General features: G+C 51.5%; 1 protein-coding gene across 1 annotated transcript; it reads right to left on the bottom strand.

Moving 5' to 3' along the window:
* Positions 1-9,277: 9,277 nt before the first annotated feature.
* LOC138645685 (3-oxoacyl-[acyl-carrier-protein] reductase FabG-like) lies at positions 9,278-22,070 on the bottom strand. Its single transcript, XM_069735153.1, has 8 exons — positions 21,935-22,070; positions 16,942-17,112; positions 15,805-15,983; positions 14,095-14,188; positions 12,929-12,998; positions 12,742-12,778; positions 9,548-9,611; positions 9,278-9,474 (listed from the first exon to the last, which is right to left on the bottom strand). Exons 1-8 carry the CDS (start codon positions 22,001-22,003, stop codon positions 9,316-9,318), a joined length of 843 nt encoding a protein of 280 aa, XP_069591254.1. The 5' UTR covers positions 22,004-22,070; the 3' UTR covers positions 9,278-9,315.

The following is a 22,070-nucleotide window of genomic DNA, read 5'->3' as shown; positions in this document are numbered from 1 at the left end:
CTACCCCTGTGATTCTGGGTCTACCCTTCCTGCACATTTCAGCTCAGGATCTACTCCCGCAATTCTGGGTCTACTCCTCCTGCACATTTCAGCTCAGGATCTACTCCTGTGATTCTGGGTCTACTCCTCCTGCACATTTCAGCTCAGGATCTACCCCTGTGATTCTGGGTCTACTCCTCCTGCACATTTCAGCTCAGGATCTACTCCCGCAATTCTGGGTCTACTCCTCCTGCACATTTCAGCTCAGGATCTACTCCCGTGATTCTGGGTCTACTCCTCCTGCACATTTCAGCTCAGGATCTACCCCTGTGATTCTGGGTCTACCCTTCCTGCACATTTCAGCTCAGGATCTACTCCCGCAATTCTGGGTCTACTCCTCCTGCACATTTCAGCTCAGGATCTACCCCTGTGATTCTGGGTCTACCCTTCCTGCACATTTCAGCTCAGGATCTACTCCCGCAATTCTGGGTCTACTCCTCCTGCACATTTCAGCTCCAGATCTACTCCTGTGATTCTGGGTCTACTCCTCCTGCACATTTCAGCTCAGGATCTACCCCTGTGATTCTGGGTCTACTCCTCCTGCACATTTCAGCTCAGGATCTACCCCTGTGATTCTGGGTCTATTCCTCCTGCACATTTCAGCTCAGGATCTACCCCTGCAATTCTGGGTCTACCCTTCCTGCACATTTCAGCTCAGGATCTACTCCTGTGATTCTGGGTCTACTCCTCCTGCACATTTCAGCTCAGGATCTACCCCTGTGATTCTGGGTCTACTCCTCCTGCACATTTCAGCTCAGGATCTACCCTTGTGATTCTGGGTCTACTCCTCCTGCACATTTCAGCTCAGGATCTACCTCTGTGATTCTGGGTCTACTCCTCCTGCACATTTCAGCTCAGGATCTACCCCTGTGATTCTGGGTCTACTCCTCCTGCACATTTCAGCTCAGGATCTACCCCTGTGATTCTGGGTCTACCCTTCCTGCACATTTCAGCTCAGGATCTACCCCTGTGATTCTGGGTCTACCCTTCCTGCACATGTCAGCTCTGAATCTACCCCTGCGATTCTGGGTCTATTCCTCCTGCACATTTCAGATCCAGATCTACCCCTTGCGATTCTGTTTCTACCCCTCCTGCACATTTCAGCACTTTTTTTTGCACCTCCTACTGATTTTAAAGATCAAGTATGCAATTTCAGCCAGAGGACCACCACTGCGGCACATTTCAGCCCCAGGTCTTCTCCTTTATCCTTGGCTCTACTAGCCCATCACATTCATCCCACGAGCTGCTTTTCTCTGTTTTCCACATTTTTTACTGCATTTCTCCTTCACATCTCACCCCGAGTCTACCCCTCCTGGATATTTGAGCCCACAGTTTAGCCTTCGGTGTTCCATCCACTGTCTCCTATGAGTAGATGCCTCCTTTGCTTTGATGGTTCCCCGGACTCTTCCTTTTAAATGGGACTCTGTGGCATCTCCTATGATATAGCACAGATGGACCCAGCAGGTGTAGACCCGGGGGCACTGTTAGTATGGCCCAGACTCACCATTTTGGAGCAGCAGATACATGACGAGGGCCGGGGCTCGTCTCCTGCAGGTGGCCATGGACGATTATCAGTCTCCTCTCATCTTTCTATTTCAATTCTCAGAGCTTCAGTCTGTAGTAAACTAAACCTGAAAATCCAGCCGAGGCTCACCGTGCATGTAATGTAGTAGATAGGAAGGGCCCGCCCTGACAAACACCTCGCAGCCTCCCTCTGCTTGCCAGCATTAGAGCCAACTCGGCAGATGGAAACTGTAACAGGCAAGGTGGTGAAACCACTTGAAAGGGGCGTAACTGGGTGGCCTACTAAATCTGACCTCAGATAAGTGGCAGCAGGCGAAAACGGTGACCCAAGGAGGTGGCACCAGGTGCTACTCCAGGTCTGAACTACAGAGGGTGGCAGCTGACCCCCTAAAGTGGGTATGCTGGTACTGCCCGATGAAGGGATGAAGAATTCAGGCAGGCACTGTAGGGACACTGGAACCACGGGTGCAGATGGGACCAGCTGAGGAACAGAAAAGCACTGGCAGGTTCCGGTTGGCCCGGGTGTTACACAGATGCGCACTGGCAGGTGCGGGCTGGATCAGGTGTTATACAGATGGGCATGGCAGGTGCGGACTGGCTGATGAACAGAAAAGCAGATGGGTGCAGGGTAGACAAGCACACAGACGGACCTGGGGAACCTGACACCTAGCGAGGATGCAAGGGAAGCTCACAACATTGCTCAGAAACCTCCATATTGGAGGAGGAGCCTTAAATTGAAGGTGTTGTCCAGCTATTGGCTGGGAGACACCTTTGGTTGATGCAGACGGACCCTTTAAGAGGGAGGGAGCACACGCCCTAAGCAGAGTGCCTGGGCCTACAACTGAACCTTGGGGAACACTGACACAGTGGGCGAGATGCGGAGGTGGTGTGTGAGTGGGAGACACTGAATGTCCAGTCGGTTAGGTACGAGGAGATCCAACAAACGGCCAAGTCTGTGATGCCAAGGGATGAGAGGGTCTGTAATAAGAGGGAATGGTCGTCTGTGTCAAAGACAGAGGACAGGTCCAGGAGAACGACAAACTCGCGTCGCTTTCATTTGGCGGTTAGTAGGTCATTGGTGGCTTTAGTCAGGGCAGTTTCAGTGGAATGGTGCGGTCTGAAGTCAGATTGTACACGGTCAAAGAGGGAGCAAGAGGAGAGGTGGGAGGAGAGTTCAAGATGGACGTGTTGTTCCAGTAGTTTGGTGGCATAGGGGAGAAATGATATGGGGCGATAGCTAGATACACAGGATGGGTCAAGGGTCTGGTTTTTGAGGATGGGTGTGATCGAGGTATGTTTCAATCATGATGGAAAACACCAGTTGTGACAGGTTGAAGAGGTGGATTAGGCTGGTGATGAAGATTGTGGTTAAGTTTGGAATGAGGTGGGACATTGTGTCAAGTTCACAGGTGGTGAGGTAAAGTACTTAGCTGAGAGAGGGACGGGGAACTGGTGGACGCAGAAAATAACTGAAAGTACTGAATAGCTGTTTAGGGTTGTCAGACGGGTATGATATGTGGGATGAGAAGTCGGTTTGTTTTGCTGCAGTCAGAATTTGCGCAGCATTTTTACAACTTCTGTTACTGGACGGGCAACTCCGCTCCTTTGGCAGCTGTACAATGGTACGCTTTGTAGATGAGGGCCAGAAAGAATATGTGCAGTGATGGGCGAGCACTAAAATGCTCGGGTGCACGTTGCTCAGGTCTAGCAGATTGGTATACTCAGGTACTTGACCCGAGCAACAATCCCAATGTAAGTCTATGGGAGACCCGAGTATTTTTGCGAAGGCCCCCCACCGGAGGGTCTTTAGAGGGTCTATAAACTGCAAAAATCAATGCGAACAGTGCTCAAATGACATGGGAACATCATGGGGAAGACCCCTGAAAGCATTTCTGACTCCAAGGTCACTGCTGTGACAAATGTTGTCAGTGTCTTACGCCTCTTTCACAGACTCACAATAAAACATACAAAAACGAAACCAAAACGGATCTCTCTGGGAAATGTCAAGGAACATCCTTTCAAGGGTAATGATTTTTATATAAGGCAAAATAACCAAAAATATCCTCCCCCACTTGGGCTATGTTAACACGCAACATTTTTGATGCATTTTTCAACTTTAACATTGCTTTCAACCACTACAAATGCATTCAGTGGGAAATGTCATTGTAACATGTAACACCCCTAGCTGGCCATGTGGGGTGTGACACTTAAGCAGACATCGTTTCATTTATGAAGGAGGGATGCTAAAGATCACAAAGTCTATTCTTAGAGAGCCATCAGCCGGCTATGCATTGTTGTTCCCATTATTAAACAGTGGGTCTCCTGTACGGTTACTGCGTATGCCGTGAGTGGCAGGGCTGCCCAAAAAAACGCACGTTGGGGTGGACGGGAGCTGGTGTCTGCGTGCTTTTACCATCGGTATGTATACTTTATACATCGGTATATAATTGTGACACCACATGCCAATACTGTGTGCAACATATCTTTTTTGATCTGTGTATCTATGTATATTTATGGCTATGATTGACAGTACTGGTACTGCTAGATTTTGCCACATGAACCTGCGACTGTCCTATTGTACGTGCTGAGGGTGGCACGGGGGATTTCCCATTTGGTCTTTTATGCCTGTTGACACTAATAAAGTTTTTTGTAATCCGTATGTACTTAGACTTATGACTGTTTTTTGTTAGGGTGATTCATTCTCTATGCATTGCATGTAACGGCTGCCCTGCCCCAAAGTTACACGCACCCTTAATAATCCTTTGAACAGAGGTACAGGATGTCCACCTGAAAGCATTGTTCCCATTATTAGGAAGTTGGTCCTCCCATACCATTTGCCTAAGTAGTGAATTGCAGTGTTGAGCCTGAAGAACCTGTCAGTGTCCAGGCTAAAGACCGGGTAGTGGAGAATTGCAGGGTTGAGCCTGAAGAACCTGCATTGGAGAACGTCAGTGTTCAGGCTAAAGACCCGGCAGTGGAGAATTGCAATGTCAAAGTTGACCAACCCCTTACAGTTCCCATTATTAGGAAGTGGTTCTCCCATACTGTTTGCCTATGCAATGAATGCAAGGCCTGCCCCAAATTTAGAAGCACCCCAATACCCCTTGGAATAGACGTGGAGGAGGTCCTCATAAAAAATCTGTTCCCATTACAAAGGAGCAGGTCTCCCATATTTGTAATGCCCATGCAGTAAGTGTATGGGCTGACAAACATTTCACACTCGGGGGTATACATCAATATACAGTCTAAAAATTGTTTACGGGCATCATAAACACTCTTTAAAACAATGTTGGTGTTGCATCACGTTCCACGGTCACCCTGGTGATCTAATGGTGGTGGATGATGAGGCTGAAGAGAAGTAGGACAACAGCAAATAGGCCAATTCAGGAAGTGTATACCCATGTGTGGGTGTGAAGAGGTGCATGGGAACACATCTCCCCCAAAAAATGTATTTGAGGTTATGTTTCGCTGTTTTCACTTGGTGGCGTACAGAAGTCTTTCCCAATACAGGCCTTGTTTAAGAGTCAGCCTGTCAGCATTTTCAGTTGACAGGCGGATGCGCTTTATATTTAATTATATGTTATAATTCCACCAGCGGCACTAAAACACGCTCTGACAGAACGCTAGCAGCAGGACAGGCCAGGACCTCCAAGGAGTAGAGTTCATGCCACGTGTCCAGCTTGGATACCCAATAATTAAAAGGCACAGAGGTACGATCTGCAAGGTACTCCCTTACCATCTTTCCAAACATTGCACTTTTTGTGACAGCACCCCTTGCCTATGTCCAGGGACGATGGGAGGGTCTGAGAAAACTGTCCCAGAACTTTGCCATTGCTCCCCTACTGGATTCGAGTTGTGTCCCTCTCGCCTGTACTCCTTGATTTTCCAACGCACTGTGACCTCTGCCGCCAGCGATTTCAGATGGGAATTTTTTTTAATTATTCCGCAACAAGGGCCCTCTGGTACTGCCCCATTTTAGTACACCTCTCTGCCTCTGAAATAAGATAGAAAGTTCTCCTTGCAGCTTGGGTCTAGAAGTGTCACCAAACAGTAATGTCACCAAAAATTTTGAGAATTCGAGGGTGACGTGAAATGCAGCTCAACATAAAGTCAGCCATATGTGTCAGACTGCTAACAGGCAAGATTTCAGTGTCCTCACCAACAGGACGACTGACCATGCTGTCCTCCTCCTCCCTGTCCTCAGGCCATCCCCGCTGGACAGACGGTATGACAGCTGTGCTTGTAGTACCGTCTATAGCGCATGAAAGTAGCTCCTGTTCTTCCTCCTCCTCATTGTCTACCAATCCACGTTGGGAAGACATGAGGCTGGGCTGAGTGTAATCCCCCTGTATGGTTCTTTGCTCCTTGTCCTCGTGCTCCGCCTGCAATGCATCCTCTTTGATTGTGAGCAGAGAGCATTTCAGAACACACAAATGTTCCATCTTGGTGGAGTCCTCAAATTTTTGAGGTTGGTAAATATATCTGACATCCATATCAACTCCTGAGATCTAAGGGTATGTTTCCACGTTCAGGAAATGCTGCGTGTTTTCAAACACGCAGCGTCCAGATGTTACAGCATAGTGGAGGGGATTTAATGAAATCCCATCTCCACTATGCATTAAAAGACGCATGCGGCATACCCACAGAAACGGACATGCGGCGCATCTTTTAAGAACGCAGCATGTCCTTATATTGCAGAAACAACGCAAGGACAACGCAGGTGACCTGCCAGTAACCTCAGGTGCAGATTTGTTCTGGATTTTACCTGCATAAAATCCTGACCAAATCCTGAGGCAATCCTGAACGTGGACACATACCCTTATGTGTGGAGTCTAAACTGAATACCGACGGCCTTGTTGATGTTGGTAGTCAACAACGGCCCACTTCTGCTCACAAATCCTTTCCAACCTATGCAGCGTAGAGTTCTAACTAGTGATGAGTGAATATACTTGTTACTCGAGATTTCTCGAGCACGCTCGGGGGTCCTCTGAGTATTTTTTAGTGCTTGGGGACTTAGTTTTTCTTGCCGCAGCTGAATGATTTAAATCTGTTAGCCAGCATAAGTACATGTGGGGATTGCCTGGTTGCTAGGGAATCCCCACATGTAATAAAGATGGCTAACAGATGTAAATCATTCAGCTGCAGCAAGAAAAACAAAATCTCCGAGCATTAAAAAAATACTCAGAGGTCACCCGTGCATGCTCGAGAAATCTTGAGTGACGAGTATTTTCGCTCATCACTAGTTCTAACACTTGGGGACATCACACACCAGTCATTGAGCCGTTAGCTGCAAACGCTGCTGAAGCACAGGAAGGGCGGAGGAAGCTGTAACTGACTTTCTGAAATGGGCAGACGGCGTACTTTGTTTGACAAGCAGATCTGGCAGCTTTTGAGAAAGTTGAACAACGAGGTTAAGCACATGGGCCAGGCAAGGTACGTGTATGAGCTCACCTTGCCTCAGTGCCGCCACCAGATTACAAAAATTTTTTACAGTAGCCCAGAAATGGCAGAATTGTCTGCGCACTCAGCTGGATTTTCACACTGTAATATGGAAAGGATCTGGCTGTATTCTGCATTGCCAACAAGCAAATGGAGCATAAAAATGTGGGCTCTGGATTGCTTTTCAAGAAAATAATCAGGATTAAGATGGAAAAAAAAGTTATTGGCCATTGACATCTGGAGCTAAGTATATATGGTAATTATCTGTTCTAGGCAGCAGACAGTAATGGAATGGACCCTCTTGCTGTATGCCAAATACAATGCCTACATAGCACTGATCTCTATATACACCGTAATCAGTCCTCAAGACTGTATTCAATATATTATTGTATTGTGTATTCAATATGGTATACCTACACTAACTTATACACCACTAAATCTGACCCTATCTCAGCTGTAGCTCTCCCTACACTCGCTAAGTCCGGAGCAGAATGCAGCGAGCAGGGCGGCACCAGAACTCTTATAGACCTGATGATGCGGTGCGGCCATCCAATCACTGTAATACCACAACAAAGATGGCTGCGGCATTACAGTGCATGGCAGACAATCCATGCATGCTGGGCAGTGACCTGAACTCCTGCCGATCAACGGCAGGAATACTCGGCTCGCTCATCACTAAACATGTGCTCCAGTAGATGGCAAGAGCTGCATCAAGTGGCCTCTGCTCTTCTTCCTCCACATTAACAACACCCACAGTACAGTCCTCAGCGGTGGACCCCAATTAACCTCCCCCCCACATCACAACTCTCCGAGCGCACAACTGACTGTAAGGAACCACAGATGGCTGAGTCTGAAGATCTCTTAACATATTGTAGCTATGGGCATAGGAAGTGTACTCTAACGATTCACAGAGTCAAGAGGAGGAAATCATCTGCACCGATGGACACATTTGTTTTCTCACAATGATCCATGGCCAGATGAAGTTTGGTCCAATTGTAACCTTCCAGGTAACTGGTTGTTACAGTGGCATTGCTTTTCCTCACGGGGAGAGTCAGCATATACAACACCGTTCTGACTCCAGGCCAGAAGGGGGAGCTCTACACCCGACTTCAGGGAAGCTGTTCTCTGGTCGGGAGGAGTCAATTGCTAGGCAGTTGGTGAGAGTTAGTCAGTTGGTGAGAGGAGAGTGAGGAAGGAAAGCTGGGGCCGTGGAGTCAAGTGATTCTGCGGCTCCTGGGAAGGAAAGAGAAAGCAGAGCAGTCTGTAAAGCGATTGATTGGGGAAGTGGAGCGCAGGAGAGTGAAGAGCTCCAGGGAGAAGTTACGATTGAGCTTCCTCCATGCTGAGCGCAGACACCGGTAGCCGGAAGACCGAGGTTGTGGGGGTAACTTCACGCCCCATGGCAGAAACTGGCAGACAGCTGATGGCAAGTTACCAGTCCACCATTAACACCCGAGGACACAGTAACACAGAGATCCTATAAAAAGGCTCGAGCTACCTGTCATGTGGGTAGTGTCCTACCTAAAGGGAGACAGAGAGAACATGTGCACCTTCTGTGAGGCCTAAAGCAGCAAGGGACTACTCCACCCCGCTAGAGGGAAGGCTTCCAACCCCACCTGGTTAAAGGGATTCCTGAGATGCTTCCAAGCCGGCCGGACCACACCAGCATCCGTCATGCGGTACCCTGGACTGTGGCTGCCTGAATCACACCGTAAAGAGACAGCAACCTGTGTCCTCCTTTTCTTACTACACCACCGACCACCATCTCTTCTACTACACTGTAGCCCTGAGGACCCAGCTTCACCTGTGGGAAGCCATACCATCCCTGCTGCCATAACATCACCCCAGTGGACCCCTTTAAGCAGCGTCAGTCACCCCTGACCGAATACCACAGGTGGCGTCACAAACTTTTATTATTCAACTAACCCCTTAAAAGTCTGTCCCTTTAACATAGGCACCCAGACCCACCGACCGAGTCGTCGCAGCCGTGACACATCCCTTTAAGTATTGGACCCGGTACAGAGTACGTCATGGCCCTGGCAGGCGTTCCACGAGCATAAACCAAACTGTGACGGTGGACCTGTGTCACCCTCAGACTATGTTCCCCCACCTTTCGCGGTCCACTGTCGCCACGTCCCCCCTCTCTTGCACGGTACATTGTCGCCACGCTCCCTCCCAGGCAGTTCAGTCGCCACATCCACCCCCCAGCGCAGTCCACCGTCACCACGTTCCCCCCTGGTCCACCTTCGCCCCGCTCCTCTCAGCACACAGTACATGTTACTCCCACGCCTTTATTGATCATTACACAGGGTGTTATCTCGGGCACATGGCGTGGCGCCCACCATCTACGGGCATGGTGACTCCGGTGATAAAAGACGCAGCATCTGATGCCAGGAAGGCGATTGTCCGGGAAACTTCCTCCACAGTGCCAGGCCGGCCCAGGGCGTGGGTGTGCTGGGTGCGCTCCAAGAACTGCAGAGAGAAGGAGAGTAAAGAAACAGAAAAACTGCAATACAACAAAGGAAAGGAGCAGAGAGTGGCGTACCTGAGCGTACTGCTCCTCGTCCAGGCCTGCGCGCCGGTGCACCTCCGTAACAATGACCCCCGGACTGAGAGACACAATGTGATCAGTGAGAAGATCACCAATAATGGCATCTTATCCTCCAGAGCTGCGGTCACTATTCTGCTGTTACATCATGTCTTATCCTCCAGTCACCCCCGGAGCTGCACTCACTATTCTGCCCTTACACCATGCTGTGTCTGTGCAGAGGACGCTCTCTGTGGGTCACTCTAGAGTGAGATATTGATCACCGACACAGTGATTTCATTAACCCTTAGTGTCATCTGTGAGCTGATAGTGAACCTCATTACTGGCTCCATTAGATCCGGCTCCAATCACTACAGTGTAACCTGTTAAATTCTGAGTACGCGAGGGAGCGCGGCACTGAATAGCGATAACATGGCGGCCATCATTATGTATCAGCGCTGCACACAAACCATCCTTACAGGGGCTCATCACTGTCACTACCGTACAAAGTGTTCATACACGATGCAGAGGCCACGAACAAAACAGAACAAAAAACGTGAAACAAGCGGATTTATCGGGCTCCGCCGTATGAGCGATGTCTGGTGTGACCCGGAGATTACAGGATGCCACAAACAACGGTGCGGTCACATCACTTCCTCACAATCTCTCTCCCTTTTTTCAGTGCGTTTTATGGTAAAGTTAATAGCAACTTTCCAAACTACAAATCGTCCTGCAAAAAAGCAGCCTCAGCCGGGCAAATATCAAAACAGCAAGATAAGAGCTGCTCTATATGTAACTGGCTGCAGGATGGAAGACACCAAAGTCACGAGGAAGAGGAGAGCAACAACAGAAAAGGGTCGTCACGTCATATCTGCGGAGATCGCACCGCCATGATGATGTGGCGGATTGTGCACCGTCCGTACATCTACAGCTCTGGCCAAGATGAAGAGACCACTGCACAATGTTCAGTTTCTCTGATTTTTCTCTTTATATTTATGAGTAAAATGTAAATTGTTCTTTTAGTCTATAAACTACTGACAACACGTCTCCGAAGTTCCAAGCAATAAATTTTGCATTTTCTGAAAATGAGAAATAGTCAAAATAAAAAAAATACAGTGCTTGCAGACCGCAAATAATGCAAAAAACAAGTTCATAATCATTTAGACACAACAATACTAATGTTTTACCTCAGGAAGAGTTCAGACATCAATATTGTGTGTTCTATCAAACGCGGACTTATATCAAACACTGCCGCAAGAAGAGATCCATATTCATATATAAAACCAAAATGTACTTTATTAAACATAAACTATTATAAAAATACATACAGACAGATGAAACATATATAAACAGAAAAGTGTCTATCGGAATAGAAACAGTGGAGCTCAGACCAATATATCCATATATCAATAGTTCTTAGTAATCATATATCACTATATCAGCCAATATCATGATGATATATAGTGGATCTGCTATATCATAGTCCTAATGGTGACAAGTCACCTATTTCGAATAAATCCTGTCTGCCCACCATATATATACATCTATTGATATCAGGAAGCCATGGATACCAAAATAAACCTTAGTAATCCCAAGTGTTTATCAGACTAGCCGTCCAATACTAACGTCATGTGCTATAAACCAGCATACTGCAATAAAGTGCTTACTTACATATCCAAGGATGACTGAGATAAACAGGTAGGAGCCCACTGAACCCTCCAGGTGCGCCCCGACGCGCGTTTCGCCCGCAAGCTTCGGGAAATAGGTGACTTTTATTCGAAATAGGTGACTTGTCACAATTAGGACTATGATATAGCAGATCCACTATATATCATCATGATATTGGCTGATATAGTGATATATGATTACTAAGAACTATTGATATATGGATATATTGGTCTGAGCTCCACTGTTTCTATTCCGATAGACACTTTTCTGTTTATATATGTTTCATCTGTCTGTATGTATTTTTATAATAGTTTATGTTTAATAAAGTACATTTTGGTTTTATATATGAATATGGATCTCTTCTTGCGGCAGTGTTTGATATAAGTCCGCGTTTGATAGAATTGTTGTTGGAAGTGCCATAACTAATTGGTGTTAGTGGACTATTGAGGTAGTTTATCAATATTGTGTGGAATAACCATGATTGTTAATCCCGGCTTTCCTGCGTCTTGGCAGCTTTCCACCAGTCTCTCACTCTGCTCCTGGGTGACCTTATGCCACTCCTGGTACAATAATGTCAGCCGTTCTTCTTTGTGTGTTCACCTGTAACTTACTTTCTGGCCCTTCTGAGCCGCAGCTTTTATTGTACCATCTTGGCCTCCAGATGACTTTATTTTGGGATCATCATCATATTAAATACAGGATTCAATTATATTTCCGGTGTTTTCTGAGAACAGCGGCCTCACTCTATACTATTTGATAGAATATACATCTTGCTCTTTTATACATTTTCATTGCTTTTTACCTTTTCTTTAGATTTTTACTGTATTATGGAATATGGGGAGAAGAAGGATGAGAACTTTTATAGATTTTGTTTTATAGTTATTTCTTTCTGTTCTTTGTTAGCTCCTGCAATCACTTGTATAATACTGTTATATGGATCTATGAAGCTCGGCCACCGCTGTGCACACAGGTAGTCGGGGACGCCGGACACCTCTGGTTGCCATGATAACCTCCATGTCTAACTGCTTGAATGCTGCAGTCACAACTGACAGCATCGGCTAAAGAGCACCGCCGGCCCCCACCGTGCGCAGAGCACCGCCGGCCCCCACCGTGCGCAGAGCACCGCCACCATTTATTCTCAGTCAAAATTATTTTTAATGGTTTGATATGAAAACTATAAGTGTGTGTTGGGGCCGCAGCTGGAGGTCGGAGTTACATGATACCATACAGTGCATTAAATACTATAATATATAAAATCAATAAAATATATGTGCCCCCAAGACACAAAACTCATCTGCAGAAATGAAGCCCCCACTGCTGCACGTACAGAAAAATGTGTTACTCCAGACTGGTGGCTGCGGTTAGATGTATGAGGCCGCTGCCGCAGTGGTCTCAGGGCCACCATCTACAGAGCAGCGCTCTTGCTCACCCTCCTCCCCTGCAGTTATGTCAGCACGGTGGGGTCACCACCTCTCCTTCCAGCCCCAGGACCACCAGGGTCACCCGCAGATCGTGATCAGTCCTTAGTGTCCATTCACACTCACCTGACGGCGTTCACACGGACTTGTTTACTCGCCAACTCTGAGCAGAAAGAAAATGGAGAATCATGAGACTAACACCCGCACTATACAGCGCCGTGTAATGTCGCCCTAGGGCGGCGGGTGACACCAGGGGTAACACTAACGGCACAGACGGATCCGCACCCTCATCAGATCTCTGCCCATCACTCACCCAGCGCCGCACACCTGGTCAGCTGGTCCACCGCAGATTTGGACATACAGTAAGCGAGGACCCCGGGGAACTGCAAGGTAAAAACAGCTTATCATATACAAGTCTTATCCTCCAGTCACCTCCAGAGCTGCACTCACTATTCTACTGTTACATCAGGTCTTATCCTCCAGAGCTGCACTCACTATTCTGCGGTTACATCATGTCTTATCCTCCACAGCTGCAGTCACTATTCTGCTGTTACATCAGGTGTTATCCTCCAGTCACCTCCAGAGCTGCAGTCACTATTCTGCTGTTACATTGTGTCTTATCCTTAAGTCACCTCCAGAGCTGCAGTCACTATTCTGCTGTTACATCAGGTGTTATCCTCCAGTCACCTCCAGAGCTGCAGTCACTATTCTGCTGTTACATCGTGTCTTATCCTCCAGTCACCTCCAGAGCTGCAGTCACTATACTGCTGTTACATTGTGTCTTATCCTCCAGTCACCTCCAGAGCTGCACTCACTATTCTGCGGTTACATTAGGTCTTATCCTCCAGAGCTGCACTCACTATTCTGCTGTTACATCAGGTGTTATCGTCCAGTCACCTCCAGAGCTGCAGTCACTATTCTGCTGTTACATCATGTCTTATCCTCCAGAGCTGCAGTCACTATTCTGCTGTTACATCATGTCTTATCCTCCAGTCACCTCCAGAGCTGCAGTCACTTTTCTGCTGTTACATCATGTCTTATCCTCCAGAGCTGCAGTCACTATTCTGCTGTTACATCAGGTGTTATCCTCCAGTCACCTCCAGAGCTGCAGTCACTATTCTGTTACATCGTGTCTTATCCTCCAGTCACCTCCAGAGCTGCAGTCACTATTCTGTTACATCGTGTCTTATCCTCCAGTCACCTCCAGAGCTGCAGTCACTATTCTGCTGTTACATCGTGTCTTATCCTCCAGTCACCTCCAGAGCTGCAGTCACTATTCTGCTGTTACATCATGTCTTATCCTCCAGAGCTGCAGTCACTATTCTGCTGTTACATCGTGTCTTATCCTCCAGTCACCTCCAGAGCTGTAGTCACTTTTCCCCTTCATCAGCCTTCCTCAGTGGATACGCCTCCTCAGAACATACGGGCCTGATTCTTAGAACCCGCGGCGGGGGCCAGTGAGCGCGCCCCATCACTCACCGATCTCTGCCCGTTCACGCTGGAGACATTGACGATGTTCCCTTTGGTCTTGCTGAGATGCGGCACGGCCAGCTGAGTCAGGTAGAACAGGGACCTGTGGGCACAGGGGACAATTAAAGGTTGCACCCACTTTCTGCTTCACCTGAAGTCATGAGACCCTCAGGAAATGCCGGCCCCGTGCCTCTAGGAGATGAGTAGTAATATAGGGGGTCTCTTCCAGAACTAGTCAGGAAACACTTGGGGGCCGCACCCTCATGTATCAGCAATGCAGTGGGCATCAGGGATAGATGCAGCCCGCCAACGCCGTGTGTCACATGACGGCACCCCCTCACTGGACTGTGTGTCACACAACAGCATCCCCTCACTGGCCTGTGTCACACGACGGCGCCCCCTCACTGGACTGTGTCACACGACGGCGCCCCCTCACTGGACTGTGTCACATGACTGCATCCCCTCACTGGACTGTGTCACATGACGGCGCCCCCTCACTGGACTGTGTCACACGACGGCGCCCCCTCACTGGACTGTGTCACACGACGGCGCCCCCTCACTGGACTGTGTCACACGACGGCGCCCCCTCACTGGACTGTGTCACACGACGGCGCCCCCTCACTGGACTGTGTCACACGACGGCGCCCCCTCACTGGACTGTGTCACATGACGGCATCCCCTCACTGGACTGTCACACGACGGCGCCCCCTCACTGGACTGTCACACGACGGCGCCCCCTCACTGGACTGTGTCACACGACGGCGTCCCCTCACTGGACTGTGTGTCACACGACGGCGTCCCCTCACTGGACTGTGTCACACGACGGCATCCCCTCACTGGACTGTGTGTCACACGACGGCGTCCCCTCACTGGACTGTGTGTCACACGACGGCGTCCCCTCACTGGACTGTGTCACACGACGGCATCCCCTCACTGGACTGTGTCACACGACGGCGTCCCCTCACTGGACTGTGTCACACGACGGCATCCCCTCACTGGACTGTGTCACACGACGGCGCCCCCTCACTGGACTGTGTCACACGACGGCGCCCCCTCACTGGACTGTGTCACACGACGGCGCCCCCTCACTGGACTGTGTGTCACATGATGGCGCCCCCTCACTGGACTGTGTCACACGACGGCGCCCCCTCACTGGACTGTGTCACACGACGGCGCCCCCTCACTGGACTGTGTCACACGACGGCGCCCCCTCACTGGACTGTGTGTCACATGATGGCGCCCCCTCACTGGACTGTGTCACACGACGGCGCCCCCTCACTGGACTGTGTCACACGACGGCGCCCCCTCACTGGACTGTGTGTCACATGATGGCGCCCCCTCACTGGACTGTGTCACATGACGGCGCCCCCTCACTGGACTGTCACATGACGGCGCCCCCTCACTGGACTGTGTGTCACATGATGGCGCCCCCTCACTGGACTGTGTCACATGACGGCGCCCCCTCACTGGACTGTGTCACACGACGGCGCCCCCTCACTGGACTGTGTGTCACATGATGGCGCCCCCTCACTGGACTGTGTCACATGACGGCGCCCCCTCACTGGACTGTGTGTCACACGACGGCGCCCCCTCACTGGACTGTCACATGACGGCGCCCCCTCACTGGACTGTGTGTCACATGATGGCGCCCCCTCACTGGACTGTGTCACATGACGGCGCCCCCTCACTGGACTGTGTCACACGACGGCGCCCCCTCACCGCGTGTTCACGTTCATCACGTGGTCGTAGTCCTGCAGACTCGTGGTCTCTATCGTCCCCATGGCCAATATCCCTCCACTGTTCACCAGCACGTCCAGCTGCCCAAAGTGCGCCACCGTCTGCTCCACCATCCCCCGAAGCAGCGCCTCATCTGTCAGGTCTCCTGGAACCAGCAGAGGCTGCAGACAAGGAAGGGTTAATATCCTGCACAGACGCACCATGTAATACCCTCTACCACCACCAAGGAAAAATGTTAACCATAGAAATTAATGCAACAGCGCCCCCAGCCATAAAATATCCAGAAAAAAAAAAAAAAAAAAACAGGTAACAGGACAAGGAAAATGTAAAAATGACAATATGAGTCCCCCGTGTAATCGAACTGCAAGGCGTAACCACTACTAATATTTTTAGGAACTAAACTGCCCCTGTGATCAGGACTGTGCTCAGTGACTACAGTGTCAGGTCGGTGCCGTTACGCTGATCAGGCCGATGTCACTCTTGCGTGTGCAATACGAGTCTCTCGCATCAATACCCGCCACTGCCGCCGGCACCGGAGTGTTCACCGGCATAGAAACACAGCCGCACGCTCCGGTCCCGAGAGCCGCACACGCAAGTGTGACCACAGCCTTAAACCGATATCTGCTGATGGAATCAGTCTTGTGGTTGTTGTGGAATCTGGATTTGTAGTTTTCAGTTAATGATTTGCTCGTGCTCCGGGGCGGGGCTGTGGAGGCATGTGGGCGGAGCTTTGTGATACTCTGCTGACATATACATCAGTATGGGCCTATGACCGGTCACTGATCCCTCACTGCTCCGCCCCTATTTTATATACTGAACATAATCACCTTCATCATGGCGGCGCTGCGGCAGATCCGGGGGATAATGCGCCTGTTTTAGTTATTTAGTCAGAGTTTTGGTTGAAAAAAAAATTATTGTAATCAAAACGGCACCGGCATCATTCAGAATGCGATGACTACTGTGCAGGCGCCATTTTGATGGAAACAGCAGATCGTCTCCCCCTGTCCGCGATGGAGACAGAAACTGATCTCCAAGATGGACAGACGGATGCTGGAGACAGCAGATCCCACGTCACAGCCTGGAGACCTCGTTATAGAGCGCAGCTCTGGATGTCGTCACCTTCTGGTCACAGAACTCCTCACAGCCCCGGGCCGTCTCCAGCAGCTTCTCTTCATTTCGTCCATTAAGAGCCAAACGGGCGCCGAGACGGGCAAAGAGCAACGCGGTGCCGGCACCGATTCCAGAGCTGGCCCCGGTCACCAGGCAAACCTTCCCCCGAAGAGAAACCACCTGGAGGGCAGAAGAGCGGGGTCAGACGAGAGGACCTCACCGGTATCTACCGCCTGATGTGTCAAACGGACCGTCGGTGTCTGCATGTGTTTGCAAGTATTTCAGGGGTGCTCGACATGTGACGTCACAGTATAGAGAAGCCCCTCATATATCCTAATGTGTCCTCCGTACACCGCAGCCCCTCATACATCCTAATGTGTCCTCCGTACACCACAGCCCCTCATACATCCCCTGCGTCCTCCATACACCGCAGCCCCTCATACATCCTAATGTGTCCTCCGTACACTGCAGCCCCTCATACATCCTAATGTGTCCTCCGTACACCACAGCCCCTCATACATCCTAATGTGTCCTCCGTACACCGCAGCCCCTCATACATCCTAATCTGTCCTCCGTACACCGCAGCCCCTCATACATCCTAATGTGTCCTCCGTACACCACAGCCCCTCATACATCCTAATGTGTCCTCCGTACACCACAGCCCCTCATGCATCCTAATGTGTCCTCCGTACACCACAGCCCCTCATACATCCCCCACACACCGCAGCTCCTCATACATCCCCCGCGTCCTCCATACACCGCAGCCCCTCATACATCCCCCGCGTCCTCCATACACCGCAGCCCCTCATACATCCTAATGTGTCCTCCGTAGACCGCAGCCCCTCATACATCCTAATGTGTCCTCCGTACACCGCAGCCCCTCATACATCCTAATGTGTCCTCCGTACACCACAGCCCCTCATACATCCCCCACACACCGCAGCTCCTCATACATCCCCCGCGTCCTCCATACACCGCAGCCCCTCATACATCCCCCGCGTCCTCCATACACCGCAGCCCCTCATACATCCTAATGTGTCCTCCGTACACCGCAGCCCCTCATACATCCTAATGTGTCCTCCGTACACCGCAGCCCCTCATACATCCTAATGTGTCCTCCATACACCGCAGCCCCTCATACATCCTAATGTGTCCTCCATACACCACAGCCCCTCATACATCCTAATGTGTCCTCCGTACACCGTAGCCCCTCATACATCCCCCACGTCCTCCATATACCGCAGCCCCTCATACATCCTAATGTGTCCTCCGTACACCGCAGCCCCTCATACATCCTAATGTGTCCTCCGTACACCGCAGCCCCTCATACATCCTAATGTGTCCTCCGTACACCGCAGCCCCTCATACATCCCCCACGTCCTCCATACACCGCAGCTCCTCATACATCCCCCGCGTCCTCCATACACCGCAGCCCCTCATACATCCCCCGCGTCCTCCATACACCGCAGCCCCTCATACATCCCCCGCGTCCTCCATACACCGCAGCCCCTCACATCCTAATGTGTCCTCCATACACCGCAGCCCCTCATACATCCTAATGTGTCCTCCATACACCGCAGCCCCTCATACATCCTAATGTGTCCTCCATACACCGCAGCCCCTCATACATCCTGTGTCCTCCGTACACCACAGCCCCTCATACATCCTATTGTGTCCTCGATACACCGCAGCCCCTCATACATCCTAATGTGTCCTCCATACACCGCAGCCCCTCATACATCCTAATGTGTCCTCCATACACCGCAGCCCCTCATACATCCTAATGTGTCCTCCATACACCACAGCCCCTCATACATCCTAATGTGTCCTCCATACACCGCAGCCCCTCATAAACCACAACCCCTCATACATCCTAATGTGTCCTCCGTACACCGCAGCCCCTCATAAACCACAGCCCCTCATACATCCTAATGTGTCCTCCATACACCACAGCCCCTCATACATCCTAATGTATCCTCCATACACCGCAGCCCCTCATACACTGCAGCCCTTCATACATTCTGTGTCCTCCATACACCGCAGCCCTTCATACATCCTAATGTGTCCTCCATACACCGCAGCCCTTCATACATCCTAATGTGTCCTCCATACACCGCAGCCCTTCATACATCCCAATGTGTCCTCCATACACCGCAGCCCCTCATACATCCCCCGTGTCCTCCATACACCGCAGCCCCTCATACATCGCAGCCCCTCATACATCCTAATGTGTCCTCCATACACCGCAGCCCCTCATACATCCCCCGTGTCCTCCATACACCGCAGCCCCTCATACATCCGATCCCCCATGTCCTCCGTACACCGCAGCCCCTCATACATCCCCGTGTCCTCCGTACACCGCAGCCCCTCATACATCCCCCGTGTCCTCCGTACACCGCAGCCCCTCATACATCCCCCGTGTCCTCCGTACACCGCAGCCCCTCATACATCCTAATGTGTCCTCCGTACACCGCAGCCCCTCATACATCCTAATGTGTCCTCCGTACACCGCAGCCCCTCATACATCCCCCACGTCCTCCATACACCGCAGCCCCTCATACATCCCCCGCGTCCTCCATACACCGCAGCCCCTCATACATCCCCCGCGTCCTCCATACACCGCAGCCCCTCATACATCCTAATGTGTCCTCCATACACCGCAGCCCTTCATACATCCCAATGTGTCCTCCATACACCGCAGCCCCTCATACATCCCCCGTGTCCTCCATACACCGCAGCCCCTCATACATCGCAGCCCCTCATACACCGCAGCCCCTCATACATCCTAATGTGTCCTCCATACACCGCAGCCCCTCATACATCCCCCGTGTCCTCCATACACCGCAGCCCCTCATACATCCGATCCCCCATGTCCTCCGTACACCGCAGCCCCTCATACATCCCCGTGTCCTCCATACACCGCAGCCCCTCATACATCCCCCGTGTCCTCCGTACACCGCAGCCCCTCATACATCCTAATGTGTCCTCCATACACCGCAGCCCCTCATACATCCTAATGTGTCCTCCGTACACCGCAGCCCCTCATACATCCTAATGTGTCCTCCGTACACCGCAGCCCCTCATACATCCCCCACGTCCTCCATACACCGCAGCTCCGCATACATCCCCCGCGTCCTCCATACACCGCAGCCCCTCATACATCCCCCGCGTCCTCCATACACCGCAGCCCCTCATACATCCTAATGTGTCCTCCATACACCGCAGCCCCTCATACATCCTAATGTGTCCTCCATACACCGCAGCCCTTCATACATCCCAATGTGTCCTCCATACACCGCAGCCTCATACATCCCCCGTGTCCTCCATACACCGCAGCCCCTCATACATCGCAGCCCCTCATACATCCTAATGTGTCCTCCATACACCGCGGCCCCTCATACATCCCCCGTGTCCTCCATACACCGCAGCCCCTCATACATCCGATCCCCCATACACCGCAGCCCCTCATACATCCCCGTGTCCTCCGTACACCGCAGCCCCTCATACATCCCCGTGTCCTCCGTACACCGCAGCCCCTCATACATCCCCCGCGTCCTCCATACACCGCAGCCCCTCATACATCCTAATGTGTCCTCCATACACCGCAGCTCCTCATACATCCCCTGCGTCCTCCATACACCGCAGCCCCTCATACATCCTAATGTGTCCTCCGTACACCGCAGCCCCTCATACATACCCGTGTCCTCCATACACCGCAGCCCCTCATACATCCTAATGTGTCCTCCGTACACCACAGCCCCTCATACATCCTAATGTGTCCTCCGTACACCGTAGCCCCTCATACATCCCCCACGTCCTCCATACACCGCAGCCCCTCACACATCCTAATGTGTCCTCCGTACACCGCAGCCCCTCATACATCCTAATGTGTCCTCCATACACCGCAGCTCCTCATACATCCCCCGCGTCCTCCATACACCGCAGCCCCTCATACATCCTAATGTGTCCTCCATACACCGCAGCCCCTCATACATCCCCCGCGTCCTCCATACACCGCAGCTCCTCATACATCCCCCGCGTCCTCCATACACCGCAGCCCCTCATACATCCCCCACGTCCTCCATACACCGCAGCCCCTCATACATCCCCCGCGTCCTCCGTACACCACAGCCCCTCATACATCCTAATGTGTCCTCCATACACCACAGCCCCTCATACATCCTAATGTGTCCTCCATACACCGCAGCCCCTCATACACCGCAGCCCCTCATACACCGCAGCCCCTCATACACCGCAGCCCCTCATACACCGCAGCCCCTCATACATCCTGTGTCCTCCGTACACCGCAGCCCCTCGTACATTCCGTGTCCTCCATACACCGCAGCCCCTCGTACACCGCAGCCCCTCATACACCGCAGCCCCTCATACACCGCAGCCCCTCATACACCGCAGCCCCTCATACACCGCAGCCCCTCATACACCGCAGCCCCTCATACACCGCAGCCCCTCATACACCGCAGCCCCTCATACACCGCAGCCCCTCATACACCGCAGCCCCTCATACACCGCAGCCCCTCATACACCGCAGCCCCTCATACACCGCAGCCCCTCATACACCGCAGCCCCTCATACACCGCAGCCCCTCATACACCGCAGCCCCTCATACACCGCAGCCCCTCATACACCGCAGCCCCTCATACACCGCAGCCCCTCATACATCCTGTGTCCTCCGTACACCGCAGCCCCTCGTACATTCCGTGTCCTCCATACACCGCAGCCCCTCGTACACCGCAGCCCCTCATACACCGCAGCCCCTCATACACCGCAGCCCCTCATACATCCTCTGTCCTCCATACACCGCAGCCCCTCATACATCCTGTGTCCTCCGTACACCGCAGCCCCTCATACACCGCAGCCCCTCATACACCCCCCGTGTCCTCCATACACCGCAGCCCCTCGTACACCGCAGCCCCTCATACACCGCAGCCCCTCGTACACCGCAGCCCCGGCTCACACATCCTCCTGCACTCTCTCCCCTCACTTGCTCCGGATTTCCGTCCGCCATGCTTTGCTGACAGCTGCTCCTCTGCGCCCCCTGCTGGACGTCCATGTGCAGTCAGCTGCTGATTAACCCTTCACAGGACAGGCAGGTGTTTACTCGGAGGGCTTTGCTTTTT

The sequence above is a fragment of the Ranitomeya imitator genome, chromosome 7 (genome assembly GCF_032444005.1).
Source record: "Ranitomeya imitator isolate aRanImi1 chromosome 7, aRanImi1.pri, whole genome shotgun sequence".
Lineage (NCBI taxonomy): Eukaryota > Metazoa > Chordata > Amphibia > Anura > Dendrobatidae > Ranitomeya > Ranitomeya imitator.
The sequence above is the reverse complement of the archived record's forward strand: the minus strand, read 5'-3'. Positions and strand labels throughout refer to the sequence as shown.